This window comes from Oculina patagonica, chromosome 9 (genome assembly GCF_052425735.1).
Source record: "Oculina patagonica isolate OP01 chromosome 9, crgOcupat, whole genome shotgun sequence".
Classification (NCBI taxonomy): Eukaryota; Metazoa; Cnidaria; class Anthozoa; order Scleractinia; family Oculinidae; genus Oculina; species Oculina patagonica.
Window position 1 is genome coordinate 25,149,379 of NC_135766.1, and position 18,181 is coordinate 25,167,559.

The following is an 18,181-nucleotide window of genomic DNA, read 5'->3' on the forward strand; positions in this document are numbered from 1 at the left end:
AATCATTTGGTTACTATGTACGTCACCAGGGTAAACAAATCACGGGTGACATCCCATAATGCACGCGTCAGTAATTAGTGAGGTCACAGAGCGTAAAGTGAGGAAAGAAAATCTTTTACCTCTTGAGAAAATGTGATCGTTTCTTCGTCGTAAACGAAATTAGAAGTTCTAAGTGAAGACAGACAACATCTGGGAGCATGGCTGCTCAAGAGAGAGGGATAAATATGATGGGAAAGCCAGTTTTTCTTCATCTAAACGGGGACAGTTTTAAAAGAAAGCGAATTGTGGTGAACCAGAGAGAGATGCGAAGCTTTGATTCTTTCCTCAGTGCAGCTTCAGAGAGATTTCGATCACCAGCTCGAGAAATAAGAACTCCAGCCGGTAGACATCGTATTAGAAAGCTTGATGACCTTCAAAGGGATTGTACTTATGTCGTTATGGGAAGAGAGCCGTTTAAAAACGTTGGGTACGTGAGCTGTCTGTTTGCCATCGCGCCATCAATCTTTTGTTCACGAACTTAGCAATTGAGTGCGCTGTTTAATCGAAAATGTAAACTTTACCTCGCTCAAGAGTTTGTTTGGTTATTTTTTTTTTTTAGATACGATGTAAAAGATTTGAGACCGCATCGTTTGGCGCCACTTAAAGAACCCGAGGTGAGGAATATAACCGACTATATTTATGTTGTTATCAATTTAAAATCTATAAAATTGTGATCGCTTTTGTCGGGCTTTGTAAACTTTGTCAATATTGTAATGATAGTTCATAAATAATTGAGAGTATTTTCGACGATCAAAGATTAAATACAACCGGGAAATTTCTTCTATCAAATAAAAATAGCTGGAAATGGTGTAGAAAATATAAGTATGTTATCTTAATGAACTGAGCCCTTTTATCATATTCCCGTAATTATTTTGAAAGGTTTCAATAACATTAGCTCGTATCTAAGCAAAAGTGCTATAAATAATTAAACATTTTTAAAGCTTAAATCAATATTTAAGCCTATACGATAACTAGAATTTAATAAAGTTGGAGCGTATTAGAGTAATATTTGAAATCGTTTTACGAAATAAAACAAATGGAAGCTCGTTTGCCGCGAAAACTCATTAACAAAAAATTGAAAAAATTACCATACATGTTTGTGAAGTCTAATGTATTTCACACAGTGTATTTCGTAGATTATGTACACATTATTTGTTTAAAGTACAGAGTTAGTCATCATTCGGCGAATTTATTTCATTCGCAGGTGAATTTTCTCGAGCTAAATCATCGCAAATACAGAAATGTACCGGGAAAAGCTCGTGTTAGCGGTCTAAGGAAAAAGGAGGAGATTAAAACAATTGTGTAAGTAGCTTAATATTGCACACTGAAGATTAATACGCTCTTTTTCATGTAAAACATTGTGGTCAATTACTGCTAAACTCGGCATTGCCCTTCAGTTTTAAATTAGATTTTTGCTGAGCTTGCTAACTAGATTAATGACACACACACAAAACACAAAATGGGCAATTATTTGAAGTAAAAATTTAAAACTTAGTTTAATAGGGTCAGGGCAGATGGAACGTATTGCTGTTAAACTGTGGTGGCGAGAACTGTCGACAGATAATATTTTAACTGTTAGTTTCTGATGCCCTGATGAAAACCAACATACAACAGACCCATGAGATTAAAACTCAGACAAAAGTAACTTGGACCCCTGCTGCTCCAGCTGCTGTATATACACTGTACATTGCTATGGTAACCTTAAAACTCATTCTGGAATGTTAAACAAGTTACCTAATAAATTAACAGTTATTCAGGGATGTACATGTAGCTAAGAAAACACTAAGCTGGCTCATCAACATGCCCAGCTGGCTTTTCTGGCAACTCTAAAAGTTTACCAAGCCTTACTTTTTCAAATGTGAAATTTCAGCTAGATTTTGTTTCTCTTTTAGCTGGTGAAATTAGCTGGCAGCCGGCCCTTAGCTACAGTTATGATGAATTCAATTGATGTTGGAGGCTGAAATTGTATTTTAATAATTTGATCATTTTTTTGCAGTGTTTTTTGTAATGGAATTGTTGCAAAACCAAGAAGAGTGCAGTTAAGAACAGACTTCAAGATGTACCAGGTATATATTTTAAAACATTTTTTATTTTATTTAGGGATGGCGCAGTGGTGAGAGCGCTAATGCCTCTCACCAATGTGGCCTGGGTTCGATTCTGGCCCGGAACCATATGTGGGTTGAGTTTGTTGTTGGTTCTCGTCCTTGCTCCGAGGGTTTTTCTCCGGGTTCTCTTGTGTTCCTCCATCCACATCCACTTCCAAATTTCAATTCGATCTGGAATCAGTGGGATCAAGAATTACCACTTTGTGGAAGATCCCACTGGAAATTCCCTTTATTTATTATATATTATTATTATTATTATTATTATTATTATTATTATTATTATTATTATTATTATTATTATTATTATTATTATTATTATTATTATTATTATTAAATAAAGGGTGGAATTATCTGCAACATACACGTATAGCCGTCACTTTTGCCTGTTGGAATTTTTTACTTTTTAGCTCAGAAACAATAAAAGATTCCAATGGGCAAACACGACAGCTATATGTGTATGTTGCCAATAAATCCACCCAAATTGTGCAGTTCCAGAAAGTATCTATATCCACCCCATGGAAGGTCATTGGATATTCCAAGGGGGTGTCTCAAAAGCTAGAATTTCATTCCATAAAACTGACAATAGATTTTCACTCAAACTTTGCCTACTGGTTGTTGAGAACTTTATTTTTGAAATAAAAAAGGGGTCCCAGTATTCGTTTAGGAGCAGGAAGACCTTGAATATACCCTATATTTCTTTACAATTTCAGCAATTAAAATTAATAGTATCGTGAGTATACTGGCTATTTTCACATTTCTGTTTATTATTTATTTTTTATACAATAGAAATTTGTTCATATTCATTTTATAGAAAGAAGGTGATTGCTAGACTCAGAAATAAAAAAATGATAGATCCCGGCACTCGTTTAAAACAGCAATTTCGCTCTCTTGCAAGCCAAGCTGTAGAACTAATAATTTATATGAGGTTATTCTAACCAGCTGTAATTTTGTAATCACAAATTCTTGTCGTTGTAGGTCCTTGAGGCTGTGAATGATAAAGTGAGTTCCCATAGCAAGAATGGTGCAGTATACGAGTAAGTTCTGATTATGAGATCATATTTAATGATAAAGTCAATTTTAACTAGTAATGCCATAACTTTAAAGTTGACCAAGCATACCATAAAAGCTCTACTGCCCCACCCCTACCCCCCCCCCCATCACCCCCTTTTAGGTACTGCATACTTACTTATCCTCATCGGGCCCATGAAGCCAGAGGTATTGCATGGCGAGACAAAAATTCCTACCAATATAATATGTTGTTATCCTGTTATCCTGCTGTTACAGGATCCTGAAAACATTTATTAGTTACATGTAATATGTTTCAAATTTTTATGGAGGCAAGTGCCTCGGTTTGCCAGTTACGAGCTTAAGGTGCCTCTCCCTTGAAGTTATCGTAATACATGTAAGTCCCTTAATCCACTTGGAATGATCCTTCGTGGGGAGAGTATGGACTTTTTCTGAAACATTTTAACAATTTTTCCTCAATTATAAGGTACACTGTTATTTTCAGGGTTCGCACACGCCTTGAAAGTCCTTGAATCTCAAAATAAAAATTCAAGGCCTTGAAAGACCTTCAAATTGGTTTTCGGTCCTTGAAAGTCCTTGATTTTTTTTTAACGTCAAAAGGCCAAAATAAGCGATTTTTTTAGTTCTTCAGAGAGCACATCAACCATTGATTTGGGGTAAATTTTATGAAAAAAGTCCTTGAAATTTCCAAGAAGGGTCCTGGAAAGTCCTTGAAAAGTCCTTGAATTTTGGGCCTGAAAAAGTGTACGAACTCTGTATTTTGTACACCACAACAAAAAATGTTATGTCCTTCTGAGGTGATTTTAAAGTTCTTTTTTATTGTTTCAGTTTATATACCTTGGATGCACACAGGATATCTGAGCCATCCCAACTGGAAGACAATGGGCAGTATGTTGCAGTCGGGAGAGAGCGATAGTATGTTCAATAATATTTATTTCTGAATCAGTAATTTTATTTGTTTATAAAATGATACATAAATTAAAATGACTTTTATTAGTTTTATAGCAATCTAGCTTTACAAATGTGTGTGAAGAAGAAGTTGAACTGGTTGGTTACAAAATTAAAGTTTGACTAAAATTGATATCACTGCTTTCACTTGGACTCATTATTTATTATTATAATTATATTATTTTTTTTTTTTTTTTTTAGATAAAATTAACAGACATGTTACTATGACAGGTTAATGTCAATATTTTGCTGTCCAGTTCAACCAAGCTGCTGTAAAAAAAAATTCACATCGATCTGCCGCGTGTGACTTATAAATCACCTCATCAGAGTTAAATGATATTAATATATAAGCTGTTTCTAATATGATAAATTAACTGAATAATATATATTTCTACATTTTGTGACCAGCAAATTATTATGTACCGGTAGTACCGGTACATAAAATTTAAAAATATTTATTCTAACATTTTCCCTCTTTTTTTTTTCAGTTTTGATAGAAGTGTTTCCTATAATGACCAGGGAGCAGCTTCACAGTTAACACCAAGAAGGTACACCTTCAATTTATTTTCAACTACACTCATCATTCACTTCCATAATTTTAGTCTCCTTCAATTCGCAGCTCATGCAATTGTTTTTTGACAATCTTTGGAAAAATAATAAAAACAAGCCACACAATTTTTAGGTATTATACGTGCACATGTCATCAGAAAAATGGTATCTCTCTTTAGGAGCTATAACTTAATTATATAAGCCTCAAGAGGGATTTTTTTGAAAGGATTTTGCATGTGAGATTTGTTGGGAGTTTTTTTAGGAATATTACTGTACACGTATCTGTTATAAATGATCAATTATTATTATTATTATTTTTGTAGGGCTTCCACAAAACCAAAAGTGACAGAAAAAAAACCATCCAATAAACATGTAAGCCTGTGACATTTGGTTCTGATTCTACATGTACCGGGGGATATTTATAGCAACCATACAATTTAAGTGTTGATGCAATTTTGTATTATTATGAACTATTAATTATACAGTTAACTAAAATACTTTTGTGTATACAAGTGCAGCAAAGCTTGTTGTTCATTTAGTTACTTACAGTTATTCTAGTGTAACATTACAGATGTTTCTTTTCAATGTCTACATTACATGCTATACAAATTGTACACATTGATTGATCTGTTAATTCTTGTTTATAGGCTTGATCACTGTTGTTGTACATGTATGTAGTTAAAAGTATAAATTTTAAAGAAAAAAAGTTGGAGGTTACAGTATTTATGTTGGGCCAAGGAATGGAAAGATGGAACTGTTGTATGAAGCGAAAGCATACTTAATTCCCATAGCAGTACAACTACTACAGTACTACTATAAATAATATTTAACTTCCATTTCGCTTTTTTTTTTTCAGAGAGGTGCAGCAAAAAGAACATCAAAAAAGAAATCTCTTGTTCCCAATAATGATGAGCCTGTAAGTAAATTTAATACTGTTGCTGTTGCTTTTTTTTTGGAAAAAAAAAATATACATATAATGATAAAGATTAGACCTAGAAGAGCCCCAAGTAGTAATAACTTATTGTTGTTTCAGACATTGTATGGTTCCAGAAGATGTCCATATTCCCCCCACAGAATGGATTGAAAATTTCGGAGGGGTGGGACAGGTGTCTCAAAAACGAAGCAACCAAAAACTTTGAAGGAAATGTATGAAGCTTTATTGGAAATTCCAGAGGGATGGGGGGGGGGGTGGATTAGGAAAAATCCTTTCAATGGGGGAGGTACATGTATGGATAATTTATGGAACTACATGTACATGTACACATTAATCATTCTGACCAATATGCGATTCTTACAATCTGTGAAACAGTCTCAATAAAAAAGATCTTGATTGGCATTATTTTGTTATCAGATTACAAGTTTGGCTGCAGACATTGCCGCAAGGGATTTTAATGGTGTAAACTCATCTCCTGAACCAGTCAAAGAAGAAGAACCGACATCACTGTTTGATTCATTCAAAGAAACAGTCACAGAATCTCTTAGGGATGATGAACCACAGAGAGCTTATGCCGCAGCAGAGAGAAGCGACTCACCACATGAATCTGAGATTGAAGATGTGCCGATAGAAGAGACTATACAAAACAAGGTCGCTGATGTTCTTGGAGATAATGGCATTCCTCTTGACAATCTTGTCGATGACAAACAAGATGGCTCAGATGACGGTATGTTGTGGATTGAGATCCAGACTGATTCAATCTGATTTCAGCATAGCCTGCGAATACAGCCGCCTCTCATTCGCGTCCCGCAACAAAGAGCGAAACACAAAGAGAGACGTCTGCGATTCACGGCCAGAAATTCCATACTGATGACGTTAACCACTAATTAGATTTCCCACACCACACGCAGTTGGTCTTGCATAATTATATTTTTTGTTTTCAGCCGCACATTACTTGCTTGATCACAAACACTTTCAAGACAGTCAAGGACACATTTAGGGGTCATTTACACCGGACAACTTCATCGCGAAAATTAGAAATCCCTATACGAGTTGCACATTAGTAAAATTTGGAAAAATAAGCTGCGAAATCACTAGATGACATTGTTTTGGAACTTGAGCGCAACTCTCGGAGGTGTTGGGCCGTAGATACCGATACCGCAACGATCATTACAATTCTTCTGAGTTAGTTTCTTCTTTCCCCGCTGTTTGTTAAATTAAAATTCTGTTTTTCTGTAGCATTTATTCTTTGGTTGTGGATGGTTCAGGACGTTCAGGTTATCTGTATTTCACATTTTTGTTGCTTGTTTGTTTTGCCGGCTGCCTTTATGTCAACAATAAAAGTTAGGTGACAAAATTGATCTATTTTTAACGGCCGCTGTGGCGCGTCCTTTCTGTACATCTTTTAGGTCGTTCATCTTGTTATAAAGCAGTTTCTTTTTGTTTCCCAATTACATATAAATTATAGATATTATAGAAATTCTAACGTATAGCTTCGGTGTAGTTTCACGATCCTTCCCCCGGTAAACTTTTAGTCAATAACATCCGGTTTTTTACCGTTCGTGTAATGAAGTGTTATATTTCGCATACATTATGTAAATTTACTAGCTGACCAATCAGCGCTCCTGTCCGGATTCTGGACAGATTTACGTCATCAGTATGGAATTTCTGGCCGTGAATCGCAGACGTCTCTCTTCGTGTTTCGCTCTTCGTTGCGGGACGCGAATGAGAGGCGGCTGTATTCGCAGGCTAATTTCAGTAGCCTTGCCTGTGAATACAGCCGTCTCTTTTGGCTCCCAGCCAGTTTGACATTTCTCTCTCGCGGAATGCCAAACTGGTCGAGAGGAAAGAAAGATGGCTGTATTTGCAGGCTATCAGTAGCCTGACAAGTGTCAAATAATTAATGTTATACAGGGCACCTAGAACTAGATGGATCAGCATTAGAACTTTAGGAGAACATATTTTTGCCTGCCTTGCATCTTGCAGCCTCCCTTCATCCTGATGATAAATGGGTACCGGGTAATTGTTTACCAGAGAATTTCAGGGGAAGCTTGTAGAAATTCTGTGGGGGACTTGGGTAATAGACTTGCTCATTCCCTCCTTTCCTACCCTTCCTTTTTGGTATTTTGGTAAGCATTGCAGTCTGACACTTATGAGGCACTGGGCTTACTGTATAAACAGAGTAAAATGTACATGCATAACAACTGATTTGTTTCACTTATTCAACAGCGAAACCATCTGTGTACGAAGCTAGTGGTCACGACAAAGAAGATGCCAAAGAAATCCAAGATGACAAAGGTAATTGAATAAATACATTAAAAAAGAGGTTATTGAACTAATGGTGCAGCTTATTTTCGGTATTTTATTTTTTTTAATTAATTTCTTTTTAGTTTTTTTTTTTTTTTTTTGATGTAATAAAAAATGGATTTATGAGCCAGATTTGTTAATCTTAACCCTGCCTCGATTAATTGTCTTAACTAGTAGTGGGGGCAAGCAATTTTGTAACCATAGTCATGAAAAACCAAAAAAGTTCAAGTTTAAGTTAACTTTTTTTCTTGTACTATCTAGTACACTGTAGCAGTAATGTTGCAAGCAGCCTCGTTCCCAGGGTCTTTTTCTCTCCCTGCCACCCTGGGAACGAGGTTATGTTACAAGTTTCACTTTGTAGTTAATCTGGGTTTCTCATACGATCTCATAATTCCCTCCTGTCAAACTTATGGGATTTTATCTGTTGCAAGTGTTAATTAAGCACTAAGAAAAGCTTATTCATCTGTGTTAAAGAAACTGAAGAGGACAAGCCCATTGATCAAATGCCAGCTGAAGAGGTCGCAGATGAAGAAATTGAAGCTGAAGGCAGTGAAAACAGAGCGAATGCTGACGAGGAGGAGGATGGTGGAGAAGTACAAGATGAAGAAATTGAAGAGAATACAGAAGCTAAAGACAACGAGAAAGTAAGTCTTGTTTGATGCTAGCAGCTTGTTAGATTTTGATTATACCGTGAAGTTCAAACTGTAACGTTTTTTATCCCCAAGATCTGAGTAGCAAAACATTTTACGAAAGTAACTTAGATGTAACTTAATGACTTGCTTACTGTAGTTAAGGGGAAAATACTAATACAGCATCCTTACCAAGTTGAGCAAAACACATACTTTTTCCATTAGTTTATTCCAAACACCATTACTTTATCTGTAAATATTAGAGATGTAGTGCCCCGGGGGGGGGGGGGGGGGCTACTCCCTATAATGGCCTATACGGGGAGGCTCGCCCGAAAGGGGAACCTTTTCAGGCTCCAGGTATATAAAAGGGTAGGGATTTCACAAGTTTAGGTAATGAAAGGGCAAGATCTGCCATATGTTTTTAAAGGCCTTTATATCATATATTTCGAGCAGACGCAACTTTTGGCTGTATTGTGTAGTGCAGTGTACGTAGTGCAGGGTAGCTAGTCTAGTCTTGATTCAGTTTAACGACACAAGTTGCATGTGATAGGTAGCACAGAAAGAAGGTACATTTGTCAAGTCACAGTCTTCATTTCAGACCGTGAAGCGTCCCAAGAAAGGTGTGTCTAAAGTATACAATCCAACAAATTTATGTAGCAGACATTCCATCGTGTTCTCACTGTATTGTTAACGCTAAATGTTTGGTATCAAATGTAGTGCAGAGTAGCTTGTACATGTACATGAAGAGCTTAGGTATTTCAATATCTTAGAGGCTGCATGTAATGCATCGTGGTCGGTACACATGGGGCTATCTCTTTCATGACTAGCATCACAGGATTTCATATTCTTGGTTTCTGTAATAGAGTAGAGAGGGTTATCTGATAAGCCCTAAGCCCTAGGCCAGAGTGTTGTTTGGTCTCGCGTCCCTCTCCCAAACACAACTCCAGCATGGTTAAACTTGCATGGAGCACAAGGCTCCCACAGCTGTGGGGGTCGTTAAGACATACAAGTCCCCCCCCCCCCCCTCCGACAACAAGGCATATCACCGGGGGTAAAGGGGGCAACACACACAGTCAAGACGCATGGACAAGGAGAACCATTGTTGCACGAGCTCCATCACACACGAGGGGACGGGTCGTTGGAACGGAGGCTAAAACTTTCGCTTTAGTATTCAAGCGAGGATTTTCTGGATACTTTTTACTCAAGGATGGAAATAGACGAGCTAGCACTGTACTGTTTAATAGATACATTATAAGAGCTAATTTGTGTTTGTTCGGTTTTCAGGAGGACCCCGAAGCAAATGAACAACCGGAGGCGAATGATCCATCTGAGGCGAACGAGCCACCGGGGGAGGCAAATGAACCTTTTAAGGCAAATGAGCCACCTGAGGCAAATGAACCATCTGAGGCAAATGAGCCATCTGAGGCGAACGAGCCATCTGAGGCGAACGAGCCACAAGAATCCAAACTGTGAAAATATTAAATATTTATTAAGATTATACAGTAGTTTTTCAAAAAACGATACCCAGGTTCCCGCGAAAGTTAAAACATGATATTCGTCACACATTGCTCGCTACAAAATGCGTCAGTATAAAATAATGAACTTTCAGGACTTTGTTTTTCCTGTTTATTTGTCAAACTGTGATTTTCGATAATCATAGACGAAGACAAACTTTATTTGTTGTACTCGGGGTGGGGATTGCCCATTGCACATAAGCCATTACATTTCCGTATAATGACAGGCTGGTTTAGTTGACACAGAGAAATACAGTTCACTGATTTAAGGAAGTTTGTGTATAGATATTTTGTAGCTCTCTTATAGTCTAAAACCCTTTGCTAACAATCCAAATAATAATTATTTTTTATGATACTGGAGGCAAATAACTTTATCACAAGTTATCAAAATATGAGACTACTGTAGACATTGCTTTAAAAGCTGGTGTTGTGTTGAATGCTCTTGTACCTTGTATGGAAAAGACATTCTGCTAGTTTCTGGTTGAAGAAAATGTAACACTTTATGTCAATTCTGAACAAGGTTGCCTTTGACAAAAAGTAAACCTCACTTTCTATTCACCATGCAATCAGGTTGACCATTTCTTATTCGAAGGCAGTTTTCCAGTGACGTTCGAAAGTATTTATGTGAATTTGTATTACGTTCGCTGAGCTTAATGACAACAGGTCCGTAAAACACGTTCAAGATACTTTATTCTCCAGCAGTCTTTGTAGTAGCCAATCAGGTGATTTGCTTTGTTCACGTGATTTCCCTGTTGGACACCGATCACTTGTTAATCGAATTGGTCTGTCGCATTTTTACTTCTACATTCCCGTTAAGTTTTACGTTACTCTAAAGGATTGATAAAGCTTAAGCTATCAACCAGTGGAATCTTTGTAAAGGTTCATTATAAATGAAAATTGTTTAAAATATCTCTTTTGTTGATGTGATGAACGGAAAACTATTCACCGTAGTTAATACGGGAATTGCGGGTTCTAAACTGTGTAACCTTATTTCTTTGCGGAAGGACGGACCCGTTAAAAAAAAGGGTCTAGTCACTTTGGCAAAGCCCTTTAAGCTTAATAATATATAATAAGTTATTGTTTTATCGTTAACTTCTCATGTGTCTTTAAGTTCTTGTGTCTGTTACAAACATAAGATCTAAATGATATCTGCTTATGTTATGTTGGCCGTGCAGGTTATTTTTTTTTTTTCTTTGGCTTGGGTTTTGCGGGATTCGTATTGAGATAATTAGTTTATATATACTGTAAATAAACAGCCTTGTTAAAGAGTATCTTCATGGGTATATTTTTTACCATTCATTATACATTGCGTGGTGTATATACGGTGACTTAAAAGTCTTTAATACGACGTCGACTTGTAAACGTAATAAAGTAAGAGTTGCCAACTAGTATTGCCGGAGTCTTGCTTTGGGGGGACGGGGTGGGGCTGTGGAGGGGGTACGGGTAGGTAGAGTGTTAAAATCAGTCCAGATTGACCAGACTACCATAAGAGTTGTCCCCGTAATTTTGAGGGTACTAAGCGAAAAACAGGAAACATGTCAGGAACTACTAGACGTGAGAGAAGCTATTTATAACCATTGTCTAGAAAATAACTGTAAACAAAATAGAGTTTTGTTGTGAAATCGGCAATTCTCTGAACTAAGCTATTCAAGGGCTCCTTTTAAAATGATAGGGACCTTCAGATCGGAGTACGAGTACGTTTTTCGAATTCAAACCAGTTACCGTCCAAGAGCCCTCACTCCCTCCGGTTGCTGACCAGTTGAAAAGGAGAGGACTGGTACTAGGTTGGAGTGAAATATGATAATGTTAAGCATATTAAGTACTAGGTTCGTTGATTGGTTCGTAAATTGATATGAAAGATATATATAACAAACAGCGGTGATAAACAAAATGAAAATAATAATAATAATAAAATGCGATTTTTCATAGGACAACAATAGTAACTGTGTTGCAAACTCTGTTGCGCTTAAGACATTGTAAATTTAGTTTTTAGTTAGTATTTTAAATATTTTTAGCTTAGCATTATTAATAGTATTTTAGGTATTTTAATTGTGTCCCCAATTAGTCCATAAGGGCTAAACACACAGACACGGCAATAAAGTTTTTTATCTTTATTTTTTCATAATTGTTTATCACCCTAGTTAGTTTACCCCCCCCCCCCCCCCCCCTCAGTATCCCATCCCGGAGAACCGGCCGTGTCTTTTAGTTATGTCGGCTGACGGGAAAGGCTTATTCAAGACTTATTCCAAGGCTCTTCATTGCACGGTCAACCCATATCGTCCAGCCGGCGTAACATAAACCCTGGTCCAGCTGGAAAGGTTTTGTACATCCTTTTTTCTTTCCACAATTGCGCCATTTTTCCATATTAGGTCAAGAGAACGCAAAACATGACAGGTTATTACACTGTAGAAGTCAGGACAAAAATACGGAAGGAAAGCGGAGCAACAAAATTAGTGGACAAAAATAGTGGAATAATAAATCCCTTTTTCGATGGTTTACATATAATATCTTCGGATATTTTGCCCATTGCTTTAAGGTGTATCAGCTTTCATAAGACGCCTCATTGCTGAACATCGAGTCTGTGAAACATATTGGTGAAACAGCAATTTTGTGAAATGAGTAATTGGTAAAACAGCGATTTTCTGAAATGTGTGATTGGTAAAACAGCGAATTTCCTGTAACGTGTGATTCGTGAAACAACAATTTCATGAAAGGTGTAATGGGTAAAACAGCAATTTTCTGAAATGTGTGATCGGTGAAACAGCGAGTTTCCTGTAACGTGTAATGAGTGGAACAATTTTACGAAGCGTGTGATCGGTTAAACAGCGATTTTCCTGAAACGTGTAATCAGTGAAACAAGTGTGTTTATCGAGAAACGATTTTCGTGATGCGTGTGACTGTTAAAAAACAATTTCGTGATACGTGTGATTGGCGAAACATTTAGTTCCTGAAACTTGTAAATCGTAGAACAGCGATTGTAGTAAACGTCGATTGTTATATATAAACAAACAAGATTAGCTGTTTCCCTCGAGACCAGTTATATAAAATAGGTTGTTCGGGATGGGGTAAGTGTTAATTGGTGAAAATGCAATTTCTGAAAACTTGTGATAGGTAAAACCGTGAACTGCTGCATTTTCTCGGTTTACGAATAAACGCCGGGTCTCTAAGGTGGAGTTGAAAATAGGCCCTAAAAGTTTTTATTTGATGTGTAATAAGCTGTAGATATAAAAGCCAAATACACGCCTGTCAAAAATAATCAAGAAAAACCCTTGCTAAAGAAGATTGGGCTAAAATAAAATACATTAGTGAAATAAAAATTCGGTATGTAAAATTTAAACGGGAAATCATAAAACCGGGCAAGAAATGCACAGACATTTACAGTGGGTCGGGTCAATAAGTGGTTTAAACAAACTTACGAAGTGAAGTTTCAAATCGTTTAGTGGAAGTTGCAATTTTTCATGAAGTGTATTTTAATATCTTTCAGATTGTTCAATACTCCCCCTCTTTAGTTATTCGTGTGGTATTTGTTTATGTTTCCATATGGTGAGAGCCAAGGTGAAGCACAAATCCGTACAGTTCTGAATAGGCTAATCTACGTGTTGAACACCTTAACATATACGTAAACGGAAGAAATAGTTTCACTTTATTACCTCATTGTTACTTATTTTCAAGGGACTTAATTTTCACTATTTCAAAACATCGCGAAATTAAAGATCATCGAAAACTTATTTTTAATGTTTTTTATCGTATTTCTCTGTTTTAAACGTAATTTTTGGCCAAATTGCGAAGTCATGCGAAATATGCCCGTTCTATTTTCGCTAAATTAAGTTCCCGCGAAAATAAGTAGGAGTTAGAATAGGTATTTTTGTGAACGAAGTTTCCAAAAAAATTAAAAAAAGTGACCTGTGATATTAGTTGAACTGCCGCTATAGACTGATTAAAGTATTTCACTGTAGATTTAAATAAAAATTCAAAGCGCAATACTGCTCTAACATGAAATTTGTCTGTAGGTGGGTCACTCGCGCAGTTTTGTCTTCTGACACAATGACACTTCACACTTTTGAGCGGAAAAGTTCACTTCCATATAATTCTATTTGGTGAGTCGAATAATATATTCAAAAGGCTCAGTTTAAAGTTGAAACAAATTAAACTGGCTTGTGCCACCGTGGTGGCTTCACCTCGGAATAAACATGCCAGTTTTTCGAATCGTTGTCGCCGTTTTCCTGATCGTTGTAGACGCCATTGGTATCCTGGGGAACTTAGCAGTGGTAATCACAATCTCCTTCAACAAAAGATTTCACATTATGAGATACTTTTTACTCGCCAGCTTGGCAGTCTGCGATTTCATTCTACTTGTCCTTGTTGTTCCGTTTCGCGTCGCAAGCAAACTGCACGAAGATCTCACGTTCTCGACAACTTGGTGCAAAGGGAATTCGTTCCTGACTCGGGCGTTGTACTGTTGTACCACTCTGCACTTGATAGCTGTCTCCTACGACAGGTATTTGGCCATTGTCAAGTCTCCTCTCACGTACAACGAACACATAACTAAGGTTAAATCCCTGTTGTTGGTGTGTTTCGTTTGGATTCTCCCGTTTGCGACGAATGGAGGTCCCTTCTTTGGCGTCTGGGAAGATACGTCCGCCTTCAACGTAAGGCTGAATATCTGTGATCTCGGCTGGGACGTCCAGAGTACGGATCAGTTGACGAAATCCATCGCTTCCACAGTGTGTGCGTTCGTTGTACCACTGTTAGTCATCGCCTGGCTAAACTACAAGGTTTTCAAAACAACCTCGCGGATCGAGCAGGAAGTCCTGGCACTACAAGCTCAAATCTCGCAGCCAAATCAGCCGCAACAGAGCCAACGCAGAGAGCACAAGGCTGCTAAAGATGTCACTGTCGTCCTCGGCGTGTATCTGATGTGTTACCTTCCAGCCTGGATCACAGTGTTTTGCCGTCAAGTTCTCTCTCCCAATTCAGTCCCCGCCACAGTTATTTTCATCGCGGATGGACTGTTATTCTCCAAGTCAGCTTGGAATCCTATTATCTACGGAATTCGTAAAAAGGAATTCCGCGAAGCCTTGAAAATGATGCTACGTTTCAAACGAGCTCCTGTGAGCAATGGCGTTTGAAGAACATCGGAAGTTAAAGAATTTTCAATAACAAACTGAATTTTAGTTTCAACAGTGACTCAAACCGGGAAATAAACTTGTCCATGTTCTTTTGACCGTTATAAGGAAGCGCTAGTAAAACTCTTAAAGGTTTGCGCTATCCATATTTATATGTAACGAAACTGTCGAAAACGTTTGTTGTGGTATATATTAAAGTTTAACCTCGAGTAAAGGATGTTCTCCTTAGTCGTAATTTGACATATTTCTCTTCGTGGAACTGGAATTGAAAGTGTTTCTTTTTCCTTTTTTTTTATAAACGTGTTCTGCTTAATAGCCGTAAACTGCGAATCGAGTTTTGAGTTAACAGTGAATTGTGACTTGTTACTTTAGCTGTACCTAGCGAAAGGTTAACTTCGGAATTAATCATGAAATGAAATATAGTTAAAGATCTGTAACTGAAAAAAATAATAAAAAAGTGAAAATGACCGTTTTATTTACAGTGGAATGTGATCTTGATCGCCCTTTGGCATACTCCTGCCGGTTATATTGAATGACTTTTTGAGAGGAGTTTTCTTAGTTTATTGCTCGTAGTACCTTTTAGGCGGTGCAACCAAACGTATCTGACAGGAATCACTTGTCAGCCAAATATTTGTCTACCAAATTTGCTAAACATTTGTCTCATACATGATTCAAATTCATCAATTCATCAATAAAAGAATAGTCCGGCGGCTTAGCTCGAAATTTTAGTTGAATTGTGCACTTTTTGATACAAGCATGAAACTTGGCACAATGAAAGTGGTCACCAACATAAATTTTTTCAGATATAGTGCCAAGCCCGAAAAACACCGGTTTCCATGGAAACCTTAATTTATTAACCCTATTCAGCCGGGCTTTTTTGGATCTTTTCAGACCTCCGTAACTTCCAGAATATTTAGGCAATCACAATGAAACTTAGGGAATATATAGTATGTCCAAACACCTATCTTTTGGTATACGTCACGTGGGAAGATGACGTCACATGACGTGACAATTACATCATAATGTCAAAACAGCCGCCATCTTGGATCCGCCATCTTGGATTTCGAATTTTTTCCAAAACGTCATAAAACCGCCCAAAATTACTGCAAAGTACTCAAAATCAATAAAACTGTGCTTAAAAACCGTAAAAGGATGAAAATAATTGCATTAAAAACACGCAAAATTACAAAATTGGGAAAACATGCCTGTCAAAATGCCGTTGCCATGGTGACGTCAAGTTCCTGACACAACAACCTACCCTACCATATTATTTCCAGATAAATTTTAGATAAACTCGCAAAGTTTGGTAGCGTATGGTTGAATCTTGAAAAAAGTTATAAGCGTTCAAATGTCAGCGCGGGCACTTTCCCGCCCGACCGCCCCTCTCGGTCTGGATAAGGTTAAAATCAATGAAATTTCGTGAAATATTTGTTTGTCCTGGTTTATAGACAAATACTATTATGCCAGGTAGTGATACCAAGTCGCACGTACAAAATTTAGAATGAAATGCTGTAATTTAGACTGTTCACAGCCCTATATTTTCCTATTTTTCTTCTGTTTGTGAACGGTTCACCGATCGCGGAGACATGGACGCTAGCGCAAAACGAAAGACGCAAGGGAGCAGAGGGCGGGGAACGAAAAATCTTTTCCCATGCAATAATTTCCTATTAAATTATTGGTATCAAACAGATGGTAAAAAATAACAATTGTAAGCCTAATTAAAAGCATTCACATCTGTATTTATGAATAAATATCAACAATAAAAGGTTTATAAAAGTACAAGAAGAAGTACTTTGTGGGGAAGGGACAGGGGGGCCTCTCGGCTGAAAATTTCATTGCTGTTTACTAGCTGAAAATAGGAAATTGGCGTTGGCACTATATCAAGAATTGATTAGTATGCGAATGCTTGTAATCCTGCAAAGTTTGGTGCTTGTATCAAAAATCGCCCAATTCAGGAGCTAAGCCGCCGGACTAGAATACAAATTCGGAGGCAAGCGTGGCCGAGTGGTTTAGGGCGCTGGTGTTGTAATCCGGAGGTCACCGGTTCGAGGCCTGCCCTTGCCACTAGCTGGATTTGTTTCTCGGTTGTCCCGAGTTCAAATCCTCGACCACGCTTTGTATATAGCCAACTGGTCTGCCTCCTGCCAGTTGGGATTTTTAACCTTGTTATGTTCATTTACAAATTATTGCCTCCTTGCCTCTGCACGTGTTTCCAAACTCCGCACATGTTGTTTTGTTATATAATCTTGGAGCTGTTTATTATCTTAGCTGCCTAAAAATAGTTTATACTATTGTTTTGATTTCCCAATGGAACATGGCAGAAGTTTCTTTGTTTTCGACCCGATTCAACTTTTACGAAGTGTAAACAATAAATAGCTAGGGTAGCAAAAGGGCAAAAAAAATAGACCGAGACGCGTGAAAACAGCTAAAAGAGAAACGTGATTCGTGAATGTATGACTCAATCCGTTTCCGAAGTAAACGTGACGCGTGAGTTTTGTTAAACTTTTGTGCGTGAAACGGAATCACGACCCCCGCCCTTTTTGCTACCCTCAATCTCTCTCCTCCTCAGAGGCCTCATATTTTTTCGTACGGGCTGGGAAATGGCGAGAGGTGAAAAGTAAGCGCGTGCGGAGCCTGGAGAGAATCGATACGAAAGCGCGCGGGGGACAGCATCCGCGCTCCCCCTATTTTCCATTTTTTTTTTTTTCATTTTTCGTGTTTTTTTTTTTTTTCATTTTTCGTATTTTTTTTTTCGTTTTTCGTGTTTTTCGCCTTCCCCACTGAATAAGCCTAGCCTCTGCGGAGGAGAGAGATCCTCAATCATGACCTTGACTGTGTGACTATTGTCGTCATCTCAGTTGCCAGGTAGATTTCACCGACAAAATAATGAATGAAGACCTTTATTTTTGAGCACTAAAGACTTCTCACTGTTCTTTACTAAAGTCGATACTAGCCGTGTGGTTTTATTATCGACCGTTCATTTTTAGAAAAAACAGGGCCAAGT

General features: G+C 37.6%; 2 protein-coding genes across 3 annotated transcripts; both read left to right on the forward strand.

Annotated features, from left to right (window-relative positions):
• The first annotated feature begins 196 nt into the window (after nucleotides 1–196).
• LOC144666846 (doublecortin domain-containing protein 2-like) lies at nucleotides 197–11,440 on the forward strand. 2 transcript variants are annotated; one of them, XM_078528252.1, is made up of 14 exons: nucleotides 197–466; nucleotides 599–653; nucleotides 1,244–1,341; nucleotides 2,036–2,105; nucleotides 3,120–3,178; nucleotides 3,999–4,085; nucleotides 4,607–4,666; nucleotides 4,991–5,039; nucleotides 5,524–5,583; nucleotides 6,019–6,328; nucleotides 7,831–7,899; nucleotides 8,383–8,552; nucleotides 9,088–9,157; nucleotides 9,822–9,981. In XM_078528252.1, exons 1-14 carry the CDS (start codon nucleotides 198–200, stop codon nucleotides 9,839–9,841), a joined length of 1,446 nt encoding a protein of 481 aa, XP_078384378.1. In that variant the 5' UTR covers nucleotide 197; the 3' UTR covers nucleotides 9,842–9,981. The 2 variants fall into 2 exon arrangements, with proteins under 2 accessions (XP_078384378.1, XP_078384377.1); XM_078528251.1 differs by lacking the exon at nucleotides 9,088–9,157 and having other exon boundaries at nucleotides 9,822–11,440.
• Nucleotides 11,441–14,196: 2,756 nt separating this feature from the next.
• On the forward strand, nucleotides 14,197–15,180 carry LOC144665061 (5-hydroxytryptamine receptor 4-like; the record flags this gene model as incomplete). Its single annotated transcript, XM_078526239.1, has 1 exon — nucleotides 14,197–15,180. A coding segment is annotated over one exon (984 nt), but the record flags the coding sequence as incomplete, so codon positions are not given.
• Between the last annotated feature and the right edge of the window lie 3,001 nt (nucleotides 15,181–18,181).

Excerpts from the sequence above, each read along its gene's own strand:
- LOC144666846 (XM_078528251.1), top strand. The coding sequence starts at position 198 with ATGGCTGCTCAAGAGAGAGGGATAAATATGATGGGAAAGCCAGTTTTT. Across the intron at positions 467-598 it reads GAGCCGTTTAAAAACGTTGG|ATACGATGTAAAAGATTTGA; the intron begins GTACGTGAGCTG and ends TTTTTTTTTTAG. Across the intron at positions 8,553-9,821 it reads AAGCTAAAGACAACGAGAAA|GAGGACCCCGAAGCAAATGA; the intron begins GTAAGTCTTGTT and ends TTCGGTTTTCAG.